The 18,994-nt window shown below is 46.4% G+C and overlaps 1 protein-coding gene across 1 annotated transcript in view; it reads left to right on the top strand.

The window, feature by feature from the left end:
• Positions 1–18,994, top strand: part of CLINT1 (clathrin interactor 1) — a 131,231-nt gene that overhangs the window by 56,799 nt on the left and 55,438 nt on the right. The window contains exon 2 of the mRNA XM_077468413.1: positions 7,288–7,392. Coding sequence (XP_077324539.1) covers positions 7,288–7,392 — 105 coding nt within the window. The remainder of the gene's footprint in view (positions 1–7,287; positions 7,393–18,994) is intronic.

Here is an 18,994-nt window from a genome sequence, read left to right as displayed (position 1 = left end):
TGTTGGCAGGTGGCACTGGTTGGCGTGGCACTAGTTGGCACTGATTGGCGGTGGCACTGGCAGGTGGCACTGATTGGTAGTGGCACTGTTTGGCATTGGCAGGTGGCACTGGTAGGTGGTGGCAGGTGGCACTGGTTGGCGGTGGCACTGGCAGGTGGCACTGATTGGTGGTGGCAGATGGCACTGATTGACGGTGACACTCGGCACTGGCAGGTGGCACTGACTGACGGTGGCACTGGCACTGGGTGGTGGCAGGTGGCAGTGGGTGGTGGTTGCAGGTGGTATTGATTGGCGGTGGCACTGGTTGGCACTAGCAGGTGGCACTGATTTGTGGTGGTAGGTGGCACTGATTGGCGGTGGCAGATGGCACTGGTTGCCGCTGGCAGGTGGCACTGATTGGCGGTGGCACTGATTGGCGGTGGCAGGTGGTATTTGAGGTGGCAGGTGGCACTGGCAGGTGGCACTGATTGGCGGTGGCACTGGTTGGTGGTGGCAGGTGGTATTGATTGGCGGTGGCACTAGCAGGTGGCGCTGGCAGGTGGCACTGGTTGGCGCTGGCACTGATTGGCGGTGGAAGGTGGCACTGGTTGGTGGTTGCAGGTGGTATTGATTGGAGGTGACACTGGTTGGCACTAGCAGGTGACACAGATTGGCGGTGGCAGGTGACACTGGCAGGTGGCACTGATTGGCGGTGGCACTGGTTGGCACTGGCAGGTTTCACACAGAGCACTCTGTTACTGAAATGTAACAGAGGAGCTGTCAGAATTGAGCTTAATGTCGGAATGGGCGGGACCCTGCCGGGGTGTGAAACTGACAAGTAACAGAGGCGGATATGTCAGATTTCAGCCTGATGCCGGGGTGGGCGGGACTCGGCCGGGGTGGGCGGGGCCCGGCTGAGGTGGGTGGGACTCGGCAGCTATCAAACACCAGCCAACGATTGGGCTGCTTAAGAAAAGGGGCGGGCCACATACACGTAGCGGCCCGTCCAGATCCCATTGGCTGGTGTTTGATAGCTGCTGGGTCCCGCCCCCACCCCGGCCGGGTCCCGCCCACCCTGACATCAGGCTGACAGATCCTCCTCTCTCCATTGCTTGTCAGTTTCACACACTCAGCAGTGTGGAGGAGGGAGGAGGACGGCAGTCAGTGTTAATGCTGCTGCATGACTGGGGCATCGATAGTGAGTGGGCTGGTGGCAGCTTAGGCGCCAGGTCACGATTTCTGGTCGCATTGGCGACCTGGCGCCTGGGGTTTGTCGAGCCCTGCCTTATACATTAAGACTGGGTTTACACTGCTACGATACGAATTTGAACTGACTTTCTGTGTGATTTTTATGTAGTACTTGAATGCAACTTTTTTAAAGGGATAGTTCACCTTTACAAAAAACTGCCTATGCAGGTAAGGGATGTTTGTAGATTAAAACAAACTCTGCAGACTAACTGTCCTGGGAGTATTCCAGTCAGGCTTCATAAAGGTATGCAAATGGCCTACACCTATAGCAAGGGCTTTGTTCAGCTTTAGTCAGAGCTGCACAGTTTGTTCAGCACTGTCTAGAGTACTCAGAGGGTCAGGGGTCCTGCAGCCTCTTAGGACAATCGGGGGGAGAATGAAAATTCCTCCTACAAGCTATAACTAGTGCTCAGCCAGACACCGATAGAAGTCACAGAACTGCTATAAACTGCTGGTGAGAAAAGGTATTTAGCGGTTTATACACACTAAGTACACTTAAACACAGAGCAGCACCAGGTGTCGGCGGTATTTTTAGAGGCGCTTTACGGTAGTTTTTACGCCACTTTTTGGACGCTAGCGGGGCACTTTTAACCCCTGCTTACGCTCAAAAAAGGTTTAAAAGCTGCGCTTAGGTGGTACTTTAGGAACGGTGTATACACCGCTCCTACAGCGCTTCAAAGATGCGGCTTGCAGGACTCTTTTGAGCATCCTGCCAGCGTACTGCTCCAGTGTGAAAGCCCTCTGGCTTTCGCATTGGAGTGAAAGGAGAAGCGCTGTTTTTAGCGCTATAGCGTCTGTAAAGTGATAGCGCCTCAGTGTGAAAGGGGTCTAATAGTTTTGGTTTCTTTTCATTCAAACCCATGAATTATGCCTTTGTGCACAAAGCCAGCCTGGTAAAGATATGGTGCAATAGGTTTTGTGTGGAGGAACTTGAGTGGCTGACACCAGAGCCCTACTTCAACCCTATTGAACACTCAGCCAACATCAGTACATGGCCTCACAAAAATACCCTTTTGGTTTGAATGGGTACAAGTGCTGATAGACACACTACCAAATCTTGTGGAAAGCCTTCCCAGAATTGTGGCGGCGGTTGTTGCCACAAAATGGGACTAATTCCATATTAATGTCTTTTTGGTTATGGAATGGTTTTGGAATGGGATGATGATGGTGATTTTACAAGTCATTGCAGTCTGCAATAAGTATATTGTTGTCAATCAGATGTCGTCTGATAAAGAAAATTGACAGGGTACAATCATTGTGTGGCACTGTTCAGTAGCCGTCAAAACCCAGGTATGCCATGATGGGAATCTATACATCAGAAAAGGGTTTTTAAAAAGAGTATTTATGTTAAAGTAGATGTAAGCTGTAACTGACCTTTTTAATATAAATATTTGTTTTTAGTTTTTTTTTTTTTGTTTTTGCATCCTAGTGCTGCTGATCCTATGCAGCCTCTTTTCAAACCACTTTTTCTTTACTTTCATTCCAGCAATGGCTACATGGCATTTTGTATTTCCTAGTGGTAACAATGGTGGACCATGTTTTGTGTTTAAACGGCCAATAGTAGTCTCTTTTGGAAGCTCTTTCGACAGGATAACTATGCAGGAACACAGTTGGGAGATGAGTACAGGGAATCAACACCCTCTAACAGAAAGTGACCTTCATGGCAGGATCACCATTTGTTTATTTTTTTTATTTTTTATTTTTATGCAAATTTATGTTATATTACAAAATATTACAAATATTTGGTAAAGCTGCATTAATTTGATAAAGCTTATATTCAATTTTTAGTGATCAGGTTTAGATGTACTTTAAACTGATCTTAAATATTAATCTCCACGATTCCTGATTAAATGATAGGCCACCTTTAAGAAAGATATTGACTATGACTTTACAGTCTTTTGTATGGATCAGTTGTAATACTTTGACATGGTTGGGATAACTTGCACAATATGGAACGGATATGGCTCGATGTAATGAAGCCTGATATATAGCTAATAATTTATCATGCCTGCAGACCGAGGCTTCCCGCAAGCCATTCTTCCATTCTGGTTCATCTAGTGAATGTGCTTACACAGAGAAAAACCTCCACTGTTTTGAGGGTCTCCCACGGTGTGTAGGGTTTACTATACTCCCAGAACAAGGTCAGAATCCATATGTGCAGGAGCGCCCTTCTCTAGTTTGCAGCTTGATTTATTTCCTGTCACATAAGCCTAATTCCTTGAGACTGGAAACTGAAGAAGTGCCAAGGAACTGCCATAGCAGCCGGCTTCCTCCTAACCCCCCAAAAAAATCTCCACATGATTTCCTTCCAAGAGGCCCTAACTCACCCATAAGGGCCGCACTCCCTTCGTCTTAGCAGTGCATCCTCCAATATCACTTTCATATCAATCACAGCAGATTTTATGCTAACGAGGTCCTCCTGCCTCCTCCCAACCAGTTCACCACATCTGGATATAAATTCCTTTCTTGCACTGAGGTCACCGGGACCCTGGGTATGGCACAAAACGAGGACTGATCTTTACATGGGAAAGGAAGAGAAGGCCTGGGGTCCCTCCTTCCAAGATGTGTTTTGTGTTTAATTGCTTTGGACTTCAGCCACATACAGATTGGTTTCCTTAACTCAGCGTCTGCCGGGGAGCTTTAAGAGCAACGCCAGGCAACAAGTAAAGTAATGTGGTGAACTCTGATTTGATGCTATGCAGTAGTCGTTATCACTTTGCTGGCGTCACTTACCTTACTCAGAGTTTTAAAAAAACTGCTTGCACACAAGTTTTACAGACTTCTATTAGAGATTTCCAGCTTCCCCCTCATGCCTCAGTGTTTTAAGGGGGCGGTTCGAAAGTTAGCTTAAAGATGGCTCAGTGCTTGAACTAGTAAATGACCTTGGCCCCTGTTTTCACATGCACTGATTCAGGACCAGTCATAAGATCTAAGAAAACGCAGAGCATTGGTGCCGCCACTGTGGCTCTAAACTCTGGGCACAATTGGAACAGGCTCAAAGGGACATCTCGTTAAAAGGTGCATTGTGGTGCTACGATAACTTGCCCCCAGAGTTAAAATCGCATTATTTACTAGGTACCACACTCCGTATAAGTTCACAAATCTGTTTTCAGGCTTCCTTCTACCAGAAACTCCCCTTTATTGCCGATTTTGGGGAATATACAATTTACTCCTGGCCTTGGATCTTACAAGTTTAGGACCTTACACCATTCGGGCTATGACCAAGCATCCGATATATTTTTTTTTTTTTTTTTTTTTTTTTTTTAGTGCCGAAAAATGGCCTTCAATCATCGATGTTGATAAGCGACACGGGCCCCTTTGGGCTCCCCTTTTGGAAAGCCCTCCAATTACATCACTTTCTAAAATCCATACCGAACCCTCAGGGGGGTTGCCATTTGACAACCTTTTGAGGAGTACTGCTCCGATACTGGAACTCTAGCTCAAGTTTTCTCTAAAACTTATAGTTTTACCAAACACTCCCTCTGAGGAGCCACATCTACCTTTTGTATAGTAAAATGGGAGATGGAACTAAAATGTACATTTACGTCAGACCAGCAACGAATTACCAGATTCTCCCTCAAGTCATCAATCAGTACAAAAATTCAGGAGACTAACTTTAAAGTTTTGACAAGATGGTACCATATACCCCTTTTATGTTGCACAAAACTATCCCGATACAACTGACTATTGCTGGAGATGCCAGGAGGGCAAAGTTACTCAAAAATGTATGGAGTACAAGATTTCTGATTCCTCAAACATTCCTGTTAAATTATATAAAAAATCATATTGTCATCCTGCACCATCGTCCTCTCCCCTTCTATTTATTTATTTCTCTCTGCCCCCCCCCCCCCCCCTTCTTTCTTTATGTTACTATTATTATTTTTTTCTCCTCCTCTTTTCTTGACCCACCAACTTTTCTTTACCCCTGCTCCTGAGAATAAAAGAAAAAAGGAATGGGCTGCCCCATACCTCTCTGTTTACACTTTATTTTACCAATGATTCTTGTGTACGTAAGTCTTGTGTATCTCAGTTTGTTGTTTTCCAGACTTGTAAGTTACATGACTGAAGTTTTCAATGTTTTCACATTATAGGTGTAATGACTTGGTTTTGCCCTTTCTGTCTTATGTTTTGACAGCAATATCCCTTGAACCGTGATAAGGAGTCTTTGGGACGTTTCAGTATAACTGAAGGCAAACTTTTTCTTTTACAGGGGGTCAAAAACTTCCCTTATTCTATCCAAAATTAAAAAAAAAAAAAGTTGTGCCTATAGTTCTTAGAATATCTTACGGATGCTGTCACTTTTCCTTTTAAGAGCAAAGCAACAGCACCTCCTGATAGCCACCTTCCCTCCCTCTTTCCCCAGCAACCTACACTCATTCATATGCGTTCCCTCGATATTCTTTCTCCATTTGGTGTAATGTACTGTAGTTGCATAGATGTGGGTGTTGAACACCCCGTGTGACCGTAATTGCAACAGCACCGTCAATCCTCAGGTTTGAACCCTGTCATGTAAAGGGGGAGACAGTGAGATCCACTGGAGTGTGGAAAGGCAAATTTACTTTGATGAGAGGGCTGTCAAAAGTCACTGTCACTCTACCCTGAATGAATAGGTGACACTGAGTACTACTAGTACAAATTCTGTAATCTGAGACTGTCGGCATCCTTTTATCATCAGCATTCTGTGTGGCGGCCGGTCAAAAATGTGAGCACATTGGGGCTCTAGAAATTGAAAGAAATAGCCCGACTGCTACACATCTCGCCCGGCCTGAGTAGCTATTAGGTAAAAGCAGCCTCAGCTCAGGTCATCCAGACCACACCCCTAACATGTCTCACCCCACCTTGCTCCATGATTAACCCCCCGGAGGGCAGGTTGAAACGTGTTGGGGGTGTGGCCTGGATGAGTCGAGCAGAGGCTGCTTTTACCTGCTAGCTACTTGGGTCAGATGAGATGTCCTGCAGATGGGCTATTTCTTTCTATTTCTACAGCGTACTTTGGGTCTCCACAAACCTCTCCCAGCCTGCACCCTTACTAGTTTGCAGCATCCAACTTATTGGACCTTGTCAGCCTAAGCGGGGGCCCCTAGGCATTTGTCATGGGTACCAATTGGGGCTCTGTTGCTATGTACAAAGATGTGAATGTTCTAATAGGAACATTCACATCTTTGTACATAGCAACAGAACCCCAATTGGTAGGAGGCCCTCATCAATGTGTTTCTCCTTCACTGTCCAACAGGCCAGGGGAGAAGTGTTGCCTATGAATGCAGAGCATAGACATCAGCTGTTTCCTAAGCTTACCTCTCAGAGAGAGAATGGGTTTTATCAATTCTGGCCATGAAGGGTTGGGGGGTCCTGTGGCTGTAAGAGCAGGATGGGGCATGTAATTGTTATAGCTAAATAGATTTTTGCCATCATTTCCTTCCACTTGGAACAGGACACCTTGGATAACTGACCCAACATTGGATACCAGATGTACTTTTTAGGCTCCTCCATTGGCTACGGGAATCCATCCAGCCCTAAATGTTATCAGTGAATATTAAGAGGCTTAACCAATGCACAGTGTGACAGAATATTCCATGTGATTCTGGCAGTGTGCTCTCTAATGCTTCATGTCACAATAAAGAAGCTGCATGTTGTTTATGGCTGGCCAGCATGCCCTTATCCCTCCAGTAGAACAGATATTTCATAACCAATTGTCTGTGTTACAGCTTAGCATTCCTTTTATAGTCAGAGGAGCATTTTGCTCCCCTGCGGCTATCCCGCTTCCCCAAATCTCTGCACGCTGAATGTGAGCATTTTAGCTTGACCACAAGCCATTTCTGCTGGATAAATTCCAAGGGTGATGCGATCCCTGCTCTCATTTGTATTCAGGACCCCAATGGAATGGGGTCCTCACGGATAAGGTAAATGCATTGTAAGGTGTCCTGAGGGTATTGGAAATACTAAGAGGACTGCAGCCATGCTGTATAGGTAGCTCATTAGGGAGACCAGCGGTGTCATTATTAAGTCTCTATGTGTGGCTCAGGACTAATGCTAATCACCTGTGTTTTCTCTCTTCTGCAGCACCAACGTGGTGATGAATTATTCAGAGATAGAGTCTAAGGTTCGAGAGGCGACCAACGATGACCCCTGGGGACCTTCCGGGCAGCTCATGGGAGATATCGCCAAGTAAGTAATGCCTGATTTCCCGGGAGAAGCAAGACCATTCTCTGCCATTTAGAAGTTGTAGCGGAGGGAGAGAGCGAGCAGGGAAGTTTATTCACCCTGGGCTCCATGCACAGAATAGAAATCCGATGGGGGCAAGATTAACAAAGAGTCACACATCCTTGGAATATATACACAGTTTTTAAATGTATGCATTTAATAGCGTAGAAAGTACAGATGAGGAGATTTTCAGGCATGTGTTCGTGGGAAATCTATGCAAATAGATGCTCTGCTGCAGCAACAATTGCTTCAAAGAGATCCTGCTGCCAGACTATTCATTTTTACCAGAAATCTTCCCATAAGATTATATGTATATTTAACATACAGGCTGTGTTATTTACCTTTTTAAAAGCCTTCCTTCTGTAAATATCCAAAAGCCTGAGAGTGCTGCTGGGCATTGCCAACTTGGATGTCAGCAGACCACACAAGCTATTCACCTTCACTCCTCTAGCAGCTACATAAAGGGTTATGTAGGGAGGTGAAAGGAGGGGTAGAGGAGTTGGGCCAGCACAGACAGTAAATACACTCTCAGAAGAGATGAGTTTGCAAGGAGCAAAGGGAGCTGTGCTAGGGAATTAACTATTCTGAAGCAGGCTTGCTGCAAGTCAAAGTAAAAGGTAAAACACTGCAAGTAAGCATTTAAATACTTTGATTTTTCTAGCCTTTTATCTGCATTTTTGTTAAATTCGTCTTGGTCTCTTTAACCACTTAAGCCCCGGACCAATTTGCAGCCAAAGGACCAGGCCCCTTTTTGCGTTTCGGCACTACGTCGCTTTAACTGACAATTGCCCGGTCGTGCAACGTGGCTCCCAAACAAAATTGACATCCTTTTTTTCCCCACAAATAGAGATTTCTTTTGGTGGTATTTGATCACCACTGCGGTTTTTATTTTTCTCGCTATAAACAAAAATAGAGCGGCAATTTTGAAAAAAATGCAATATTTTTTGCTTTAATAAATACCCCCAAAAAATATATAAAAAAAAAATTTTTTTCCCTCAGTTTAGGCCGATACGTATTCTTCTACATATTTTTGGTAAAAAAAATCGCAATTAGCGATTATTGATTGGTTTGCGCAAAAGTTATAGCGTTTACAAAATAGGGGATAGTTTTATAGCATTTTTATAAATTTTTTATTTTTTTACTAGTAATGGCGGCGATCAGCGATTTTTTTTTTTTTATTGTGACTGCGACATTATGACGGACACATCGGACATTTTTGGGACCATTGTCATTTATACAGCAATCGGTGCTATTTAAATGCACTGATTCCTGTATAAATGACACTGGCAATGAAGGAGTTAACCACTAGGGGGCAGTGTAGATGTTATGTATGACGTTATGTGTTTTTTTTATTGTAGGGGGGCGTGGCATGGCATGTGACGTCACTGATCGTCCTTCCCTATAAAAGGGAACAGACGATCGGTGACAGCCACACTAGGAAGCACGGGGAGATGTTTGTTTACACAGACCTCTCCTCGCTCTGTGACCCGATCGTGGGACACCAGCGGCGATCGGATCCGCTGGTCCCACAGCCATGGTCACGGAGCTCACGACCGGGTCGGGCACTTAAAGAATCGTGTACAGGTACGTGATTGTGCCCAGCTGTGCCATTCTGCTAACGTATATCGGCGTGAGGCAGTCCTTAAGCAGTTAGACACTTACAGGTATCCATGTAGAGTTAGAGGGGATTATTTGCCTAAATCTCCTTGGGGGCATTGTTTGAAAGTCTCCCTAATTTAAATAACTTGTTTAACTCTTTACATACTGACCAGAACTAGAGTATCCATGCTGACAAAGCCCAGTCAGTATAACACTGTCCATGGGTAATCCTGGTTCAGCTCAAGTTTGTGGCTGCTTTAAAATGTACCTGCTAGGTCCACACAAGCTTATTAACCCAACAATACTGTGCAGACACCTGCTTAGTCCTTCAATTTTGTGTATTGAAGCCACTTTGCTTTCAGGTCCTTTTTGTATATATAGCCTGGAATTCTGCCTAAATTGCCATTAGGCCTTTCCAATTAACAGTCCAATGCCAGAACCTTTTGTGGTCAGTATAGAGGCTCTGGCATTGGAGTGTTGCATGGAGGGGGCTATGCTTAATTCCAGCTTGGAGAGAGATCTAGGCCCTGTATACAGCACTGACCTGTAATACAAGGGGATTTCTAAGAAAACGGGTGAAAATTAGCAGGCTTGCCGCTGTACTACAGCGGTATTGTATAGGTGTTGAACCTTTTAAACCTTCAGCAGGCAGGGCATTCATTTTTAGGCCTCCTATGTAAATACATGGCATTACCTGCTAGTCCTGTCTCAATTTGAAATGGGGTAAGCGGAAACTCACCTGAAATGTAAAGTTATGCTCATCCTCCTCCTCCCCATTTTTTTCTGGGAGTGGGTATGTCTTTCTGATAGGTACCCACTCCCACTTCAGTAATGTTTGCCTACCTACTGGGGCAAGTCGCACGTCCCAGGGGATGCGAGACCTTTCTAAAAAGTTCAGTGTCTCTTTAACATATGTGCAGTGAGAAACCAGCTGTGAAACACCAGAAGTAACAATTGGCCCAGGTGATGACAGCAATTGATCCCTCAATGTCTGTTAAAATTCAGCAGCTACAGAATTTGTAGCTGCAGACTTTTTTTTTTTCTTTCAGAAACAATTGAAGTTTGTCTTTTTAAATGCGTTTTTTTACATGTGTGATCTAGGTGTCCACATGCTTTGAGCTTATGTGAATGGGCAAATCATAGTGATGTTGAGATTATTCAGAATTCCTTGCAGTTGATCTCATTTGACCTGCTTCAAGCGGCTTTTCTTTCCTGTAGAATTGTAGGAAGGGGAATAGGAAGTGCCGAGAAGGATAGCAGGAGGTTCTATGCTGCAGATTCAGGCCCCTTTCACACTTGGGCTGTGCGGGCATCGGCGGTAAAGCGCCGCTATTTTTAGCGGCGCTTTACCGTCGTTTTAGCGGTGGTATGCAGCCGCTAGCGGGCGAAAAAGGGTTAAAACCACCGCAAAGCGCTGATGCAGTATAGCCGCGCTGCCCCATTGATTTCAATGGGTAGGAGCGGTGAATACACCGCTCCTTTACCACTCCAAAGATGCGGCTAGCAGGACTTTTTTCACTGTCCTGCCAGCGCACCGCTCCAGTGTGAAAGCTCTCTGGCTTTCACACTGGAGTGAAAGGGGCCGGTTTTTTCAGGCGCTACACAGGTGCGATTTTTAGCACTGTAGCACCTGCAAACTGCCCCAGTGTGAAAGGGGCCTCACTGCTGGGAGTAGGAAGTGCTGAGAAGGGTAGCGGGGTTCTACGCTACTGAGTCACTGCTGGGAGTAGGAAGTGCTGAGAAGGGTAGCGGGGTTCTACGCTACTGAGTCACTGCTGGGAGTAGGAAGTGCTGAGAAGGGTAGCAGAGGGCTCTATGCTGCGGAGTAAGTGCTTGGAAGGGGAGCAGAATGAGCTGAGCTGCTAATTCACTGCTGGGAGTGGGATGCAGAGGGAGCTGAGCTGTTGAGTCACTGATGGAAGTGGGAAGAAGGGGGAGTTGAGCTGCTGAGTCTCTGGTGAAATGGAAAGTGGGGGGAGTTGAGCTGCTGAATCACTACTGGAATGGGGAGCAGGCAGAGATGAGCTGCAGAGACCCTATTGTAAGGGGGAGCTGAGCCACTACTCAGAGTGAGTGCAGGAAGATCTTAGATCCTGAGAGCACCACTGGGAAGACTTGTGTGCTTTTGCTGTAACCTTTGATAAATCACTCCACAGTGTGTCTGCAACTAAAAAGTCAAGAATGCCTTGTTGCTCAGCTACTGCTTTTTCTAAAAAAATATATATATATTTAAATAAAAAAATAAATGGTCATAGCCTGGTCACAGGTTCACTTTGTTTTTCAGGAACATCAATAATTATTTATGCATGATGACTGAGATCTTCTATTCAGTGAGGTTTTTCAGCTGCCTAACACGCAATGGTAAATAAAGACTCCTTTCTTTGCTTAAGAGTCCATTCACACAGGGGCAACTCCTGATCCGACTTCAGGTCGCCCCTAGTCGCCTCAGGTCGGACAACATTTAAAAAGCAATGTAAGTGAATGAGAGCCGTCTTAATGCACACTACTGAAGTCGCTCCGACTTCAGAAAAGGTTCCTGTACTACTTCTATCCGACTTGTAGGCGATCCGGTACCCATTGATTTCAATGGAGGTCGCCTCCAAGTCGGATCTCCGTCTATACGGAGGCGACTCTGACAGAATTATCAGCTCTCAAGAGGGCACTCCACGCCAAATTTCTGAAAAAAAATTGGCGTGGGTTCCCCCTCCGAGAGCATACCAGGCCCTTAGGTCTGGTATGGATTCCAAGGGGAACCCCCTACGCCGAAAAAACGGCGTGGGGGTGCCCCCCCCAGATCCACACCAGACCCTTATCCGAGCACGCTACCCGGCCGGCCAGGAAAGGGGGTGGGGACGAGCGGGCGCCCCCCCCCCTCCTGAGCCGTACCAGGCCGCGTGCCCTCAACATGTGGGGGTGCCTTGGGGGAGGGAGGGCGTGCGCCCCCCCACCCCAAAGCACCTTGTCCCCATGTCGATGAGGACAAGGGCCTCTTCCCGACAACCCTGGCCGTTGGTTGTCGGGGTCTGCGGGCGGGGGGCTTATCGGAATCCGGGAGCCCCCTTTAATAAGGGGGCCCCCGGATACCGGCCCCCCACCCTATGTGAATGAGTATGGGGTACAATGTACCCCTACCCATTCACCTGTGAAATAAAGTACAAAAAAAAACACAACACAGGGAAAAAATATTTTATTGCACAGCTCCGGGGGACTTCCGTCTTCGGGGGTCTTCTCGTCGGACTCCTCCGCTATCTTCTTGTAGCTCTTTTGCTAGCGGAGGAGTCCGGCTTTCTTCCTCCCCGCCGCCGGCCTCTTCTCCCGACTTCGGGGGTCTTGTCCCCCTCTTCGGTTCTTCTGCCGGGCCACCGCGCCTTCTTATAGCTCTTTTACAGGCGGTGGCCCGGTCTTCTGTCGCCGCCTTCCGTTCTTCTCCTGGAGATGTTGACTCGACGAGCTCTCCGGCCACAATGCCAGGGACGCGCTCCGCTGCCACTTATATAGGGACAATGGGGCGGTGTCACATGGGTTGGTCACATGGGTTGATGTCACATGGTAAGGGGGCGGGGTCACCATGTGACATCAACCCATGTGACCAACCCATGTGACATCAACCCATGTGACACCGCCCCATTGTCCCTATATAAGTGGCAGCGGAGCGCGTCCCTGGCATTGTGGCCGGAGAGCTCGTCGAGTCAACATCTCCAGGAGAAGAAGAAGGAGAAGAACGGAAGGCGGCGGCGGCGACAGAAGACCGGGCCACCGCCTCTAAAAGAGCTATAAGAAGGCGCGGTGGCCCGGCAGAAGAACCGAAGAGGGGGACAAGACCCCCGAAGTCGGGAGAAGAGGCCAGCGGCGGGGAGGAAGAAAGCCGGACTCCTCCGCTAGCAAAAGAGCTACAAGAAGATAGCGGAGGAGTCCGACGAGAAGACCCCCGAAGACGGAAGACCCCCGGAGCTGTGCAATAAAATATTTTTTCCCTGTGTTGTGTTTTTTTTTTGTACTTTATTTCACAGGTGAATGGGTAGGGGTACATTGTACCCCATACTCATTCACATAGGGTGGGGGGCCGGTATCCGGGGGCCCCCTTATTAAAGGGGGCTCCCGGATTCCGATAAGCCCCCCGCCCGCAGACCCCGACAACCAACGGCCAGGGTTGTCGGGAAGAGGCCCTTGTCCTCATCGACATGGGGACAAGGTGCTTTGGGGTGGGGGGGCGCACGCCCTCCCTCCCCCAAGGCACCCCCCCATGTTGAGGGCACGCGGCCTGGTACGGCTCAGGAGGGTTGGGGGCCGCCCGCTCGTCCCCACCCCCTTTCCTGGCCGGCCGGGTAGCGTGCTCGGATAAGGGTCTGGTGTGGATCTGGGGGGGACCCCCACGCCGTTTTTTCGGCGTAGGGGGTTCCCCTTGGAATCCATACCAGACCTAAGGGCCTGGTATGCTCTCGGAGGGGGAACCCACGCCAATTTTTTTTCAGAAATTTGCCGTGGAGTTCCCCCTTGAGCTCATTCTCTGCTTGGCCATGGCAAAAGTCGCCTGGCCTGGGGCGACTTGTAAGTCGTCCCAAGTCGCGCTTGAAGTCATCACAAGTCGTTTTGAAGTTGTCCCAAGTCGCGCTGTGATCTTAACTCAAGTCGTGTCCAAGTTGCCTGACTCAAGTCGCCTACAAGTCGTGTTGCCCCTGTGTGAATGGACTCTAACTGTTCATCGGTTTGCAGAGAAATAAACACTTGCCCAAGAAAATCAAGCTATATTGTGTCGTGGCATAGCCTGAGGCCTTACCTTTTAATTATCAAGAAGGTCTTAGATAATACTATAGATTAAGTATAAAATGTATGTAATGTATTTTCTGGTTAAAAATATATGAACATAAATGTTTAGTTCAATTTTGTGACATGTTTCATGATGCACACATATTTAGAGTGTGACCTGAAACCTAGTTTTAAATTCACAACTCCCTACCCTCAAACTGCATCTGTAGTCCATGGTCCATAACTGAAAGTCCATACTTCCAAATTGACCTAAGGGTGGGATACAAACAATGCAGAGCCTTGGGCATTGCCCATGAAACAAACAGATCACAGTTGCAGTGCTCTCCGGGCTTCAGTGCAAAAATGTAACAATTGCATATTTTTAATTGATGTTGGATTGTTAAGTTTTTGAAAAAGGTGGGCTTTGTATTTTAAAACTGTGGGAAGTTGATTGCCCTAGAAAAGAATCTTTGCTGGCTTACCAATCAGCTTCAGGAGTTATTTTAGCAGCATTCCTATGTTTCTCCTAAAAGTATTGCGTTCTTAAACGTAATTTGGAATTAACTAGATATTTTACTGGCCTAGAGTGGCCACCTCTTTGACTAGTGCCCTCTGCTGGACAACGCTTCTACACAAATGTAAGGGTGGCATGAGATGGGGCTTATGGTCTACTGTTGTCGGTACAGCAGCCAGGCAGACACTATTCCATATGTCTTATTACTCACTCTGCCATGATTTGTTTTTGGAAAAACATTGAATAATATTTCCTGGCGAAATGTGACTCCATCATTTTGAATTTACCAGTCCAAAGAGGGTGGCAGGAACTTGCCAAATTCCAGCTTAGCTGTAGCTTTTGGCAGAGCATAGTGCTTTAATTTGTCCACCCTTTTTTTATGGTTACTCCAAGCTGCAAGTGGATTGTTCCTAGCTGAATAATCAGGATGCTTTGATTCTGCCAGAAGTGGCCAGTCATGGTTAATTTCTGTGCATTTTTCTGTGTAGAGCATGTTCAGTTAAAACTGCACCTAAGGTTGGGTTCACACTTATCCGAATTGTATGCGGGTTTTTCCATCCGTATCCAATTCCCATGACAGAAGTGTGACCAGCTCTCAATAGAGCCAGTTCACACACCTCGAGTGCTCACGGCCCGCATTTGGAAAGGGTCCTGTGCATCTTTGGCTCTAAATCAGATGAGAATTCAGGCAGAAATTCGAACTTGATTCGCACCTGAATCGGTGAACAAGGACAGTCTGGATCCCCTGCTGTGCGTTGCGGCTGCAGCAAATGTTAACCCAACCTAGCTCCTACCCTCTTACCAGCTTGACAATGCTGCTATCCAAAGGTCTCGATTTGCTCCTCCATCCAGAGTGGAGACCTACTAGCCAGATCACCAAGTGAAAAAAAAAACAAAAAAAGAAAAACGAATGCAGCCACCACGTTTAAAGTGGTTGTAAAGCCTTAAAGTGATTGTTACCACAAAAACAAAAAATTATGCTTCTGTTTATGGTACAAAGCTGTACCATAGTGCTTTTGCTTTTTCAATTGCCCCTTTTTTGTATAGTCTACAGTACCTGGTTGATCCTGCCTGGTCCTGACTTCCCCCTGCTGAGCCCATGATACCATGGTCCATTTACGTGCATCCGTCATCCCGCTGCTCTCTCCCTGCCTATCAGCTCAGTCGGTGTCAGCCAGCTCATCCTCTCCCCTCCCTTCTCGCCGCTATAGCCGTAATTACTACTCTTGTAAAAACATGTAAAATACCTTCTTTACAGCACAACCTGGCACTCGCGTGACTTGCCAGCGCTCTCCTCTGCACCTCCCAGCTGATGTCAGCGGGTAAACGCAGCCCCTCCCACTGCAGTACTCATATCTAGGGACAGCGCCAACAGGTCGCGAGGGGGGATTACATGTTTTTTACACAAGTGACTTTACACCCACTTTTTTTTTTCTCCCCTTAATGCATTCTGTGTCCCCCCTCACTCCCCTGATCCCAATTCAGCAATGTGTATGAGAGAAGCGGCTCTCCTGACTGACACGATCCTGCCTCACTGCACTGATTGATGGCAGCAGAAGCCATTGACTCCTGCTGCTATCAATCATATTCTGTGACGAGGGAGCTGGTGGAAGGCCAAGCTGCCCTTTTTGTCAGTGTATGCAAACAAGGCAGCTCGATAGGAAGGCTACACAAGTGCCCCACTGGGAAACTGATTCCTACGGGGGCACTTGCCAAAGAGGAGGAGCCAGAAGTGGCAGCGGTAGACCCCATAAGAGGCTCAGGGCTGCTTTGTGCTAAACCGTTGCACGAAGCAGGTAAATATAATATCTTTTGTTTTTTTAAAGAACCTTTCAAACTGATATTAAAATCCTTGTTTTTTTTTTTTTTTTTTTTTTTTTTTTTTCACAAACCTGTCATACTTACCTGCTCTGTGCAATGGTTTTGCACAGAGCAGCCCCAATCCTCCTCTTCTCGGCTCCCCCACTGGTGCTCCTGGCCCCTCTTTCCTTCTAAGTGCTCCTAGAGCAAAGTAGCTTGCTCTGCGGGCACCAAAACAGGCTCGTTCCCGAGCTGCTGCTCTGCCTGTCCATTCACACATAGTGCCACTGGTCGGCTTCACCCACCCCTTTTCCTGATTGGCTTACTGGCTGGAATTGACAGAAGGAGCCAATGGCAATGAGGAGTGAGTGTCCCCAGAGAGCCGTGGCTGTTGTGCACATTGCTAGATTGAGATGAGGCTCAGGTAAGTATTGGGGGGGGGGGGGGGGGTGATGCTGCTGCACACAGAAGGTTTTTTGTCTTCATGCATAGAATGAAAGTAAAAAAAACTTGAGCCCTTAGAACCACTTTAAGGTTTAAAATAATTGTAGTCTTGTTTTTTTTTTTTTTATATAAAAAAAAAAAAAGCAAATAGGTTATACTTGCCTATTCTGTTGCAGTGGATTTACACAGAGCAGCCCAGATCCTCCTCTTCAGTGCTCATGGCCACTCCCTCCTGTTGAGTGCCCCCTCAGCAAGCAGCTTGCTATGGGAGCACCCAAGCTGAGCTGCAGCTCCGTGTGTCCATTCAGACACTGAGCTGCGGTTTGGCTCCACCCCCTCTCTTTTCTGATTGGCTAACTGATTTTGAGAGCAGTAGGAGCCAATGGCGCCACTGTTGTGTCTCAGCCAATCGTGGTACGTCACTGGATAGAGAGAGCGCTCAGGTAAGTATTAGGGGTTCTGGGGTGGCTGTTGCACAGAGAAGGCTTTTTATCTTCATGCATACATGCATGAAATATAAACCTTCCGTCTTCCAAACCCCTTTCCTTACATTACAATCTGGAATTGAAATAAATTTTTGGGGGACCTTGCACAATGCGATATATACAACATGCTAATGACTTTGAAAATATTTTTGATTGTGACATAAACAAGGATGAAGAAATTCATATTCTCCCCCTTTGCTATGAAACCCCTATATAAGATTATAATTATGTAAGGTAACCATCTAGCACTGATCTGTCACATGCCAATATAAATACAATACACCCGTTCTAAAGGACCCATGAGTCTGCAATATAACGTATGAAGCAACATGAAGACAAAGGAACTCTCCAAGTAGATCAGAGACCTGTAGAGACGTTGCGGAGAAGAATCGATCCGTATTTGGTTATAGAAAAATCACAAACTTTGAAAATCCCATGGAGCAGCGTGTGGAACAAAATGTAAAGAATATACCACCACTACAATCCAGACAAGAGAAGGTTACCTACCAAAAATTTCAGACTGAGCAAGAAGGGCATTATTCAGAGATGCAACAAAAACATCAAAAATGTATAATTTTGTAAAAGAAAAATAAATAAAAGAACTACAAGTCCCATGAGGCATAGATTCTGACAGCCTCGAGCATGACACCCAGAGGCATGATGGGACTTGTAGTTTTGTATCAGCTGGTGGTGCACTAATTGTATATCCCTGCTGTACACCAACTCCTTTAGCTTGAAGTAGCTGGAGCAGTTGTGCTTTCAAGAATGGACAGAATTCCCAGTGGCTAAGCTAATTGAGACATACCCCAAGAGACCTGCGGCTCTAATTACAACAAATGGTGGCTTTGCAAAGTATTGATTTATTTTTTTTTATTTTTTTTTGGGGGGGGGGGGGGGGGTTACATATGCACACTCAAAATTTCCCTTTTAAGTTTTGTATTTGAGTTTGTGTCACAAAGGGCCTTTAAAGTTGTAGCCATGTTGTGTATATTATTCATGGTACAAAGCCCCAAAAATCTATTTTAATTCTAGATTATAATGCTACAAAACAGGGAATGCCCCCCCAAAGGTGGTGAATACTTTTCATATGGCACTGTATGTTACATTTTTGTTTTTGGGATTAAGCCTTAAACCATACCTGTACTTTGTTTATGCAAAACAGCAGGTTACCTGGGGAGTAAGAGGTTTACTCTTCAGTAGGGATGAGCTCAGGCATATTTTGGATCCTTGTCCTGAACCCACCTGAGCAAGCCCAGAAGAAAGCTGTTGCTGCACAAACATGTAAATGTGCAGTTGCGGGTGGTGAATGCCCTGGCCACTTATTTAATTGGCTTTGTCCAGTGACATCTTTCTGGTGGGTTTGCTCAGTTGTGTTCAGACTAAAATCTTTACACGCCTGAGCTCATCCCTGCAACATACTTTTTCTTGCAAGCTCCTCCCATCCCACATTATTTTTTACAGGTACTTGTATAGCACCATTAATTTACGCAGTGCGATATATTTACATCAGTCTCTGCCCGCAAGGAGCTTACAATCTAAGGTACCTAACTCACATTCATACATACACATATTAGGGCCAATTTAGACAGGAGCCAAATAACCTACAAGCATGTCTTTGGAGTGTGGGAGGAAACGAGAGTACCCAGAGGAAACCTACGCAGGCACGGGGAGGACCTACAAACTCTAAGCATGTAGTGCCATGGTTGGAATTTGAACCAACGGCCCTAGTGCTTCTAGGTGGAATTGCTAGTCACTTAGTCACTGTGCTGTCAGCTTTATTTTCTGGCTGCTGGAAGCAAAAAAAAAAACTTCTGGGTATTGCACAGCATGTAATTCAACATACAGGGCTGAACCAATCATCAAGCATCAGCGATGCACCATGGGGAGAGGCCATAGGCCTGTGTAAGCTTTAGCTTTTGATTGGTGCTGGGTGGCTTCTCCTACTCGCATCAGCCAAACGGAGCTGTGGGGGAGCAAG

This window comes from Lithobates pipiens, unplaced genomic scaffold, assembly GCF_037356315.1.
Source record: "Lithobates pipiens isolate NorthernLeopardFrog02 unplaced genomic scaffold, aLitPip1_a1.2 Scaffold_8, whole genome shotgun sequence".
Classification (NCBI taxonomy): domain Eukaryota; kingdom Metazoa; phylum Chordata; class Amphibia; order Anura; family Ranidae; genus Lithobates; species Lithobates pipiens.
The sequence above is the reverse complement of the archived record's forward strand: the minus strand, read 5'-3'. Positions and strand labels throughout refer to the sequence as shown.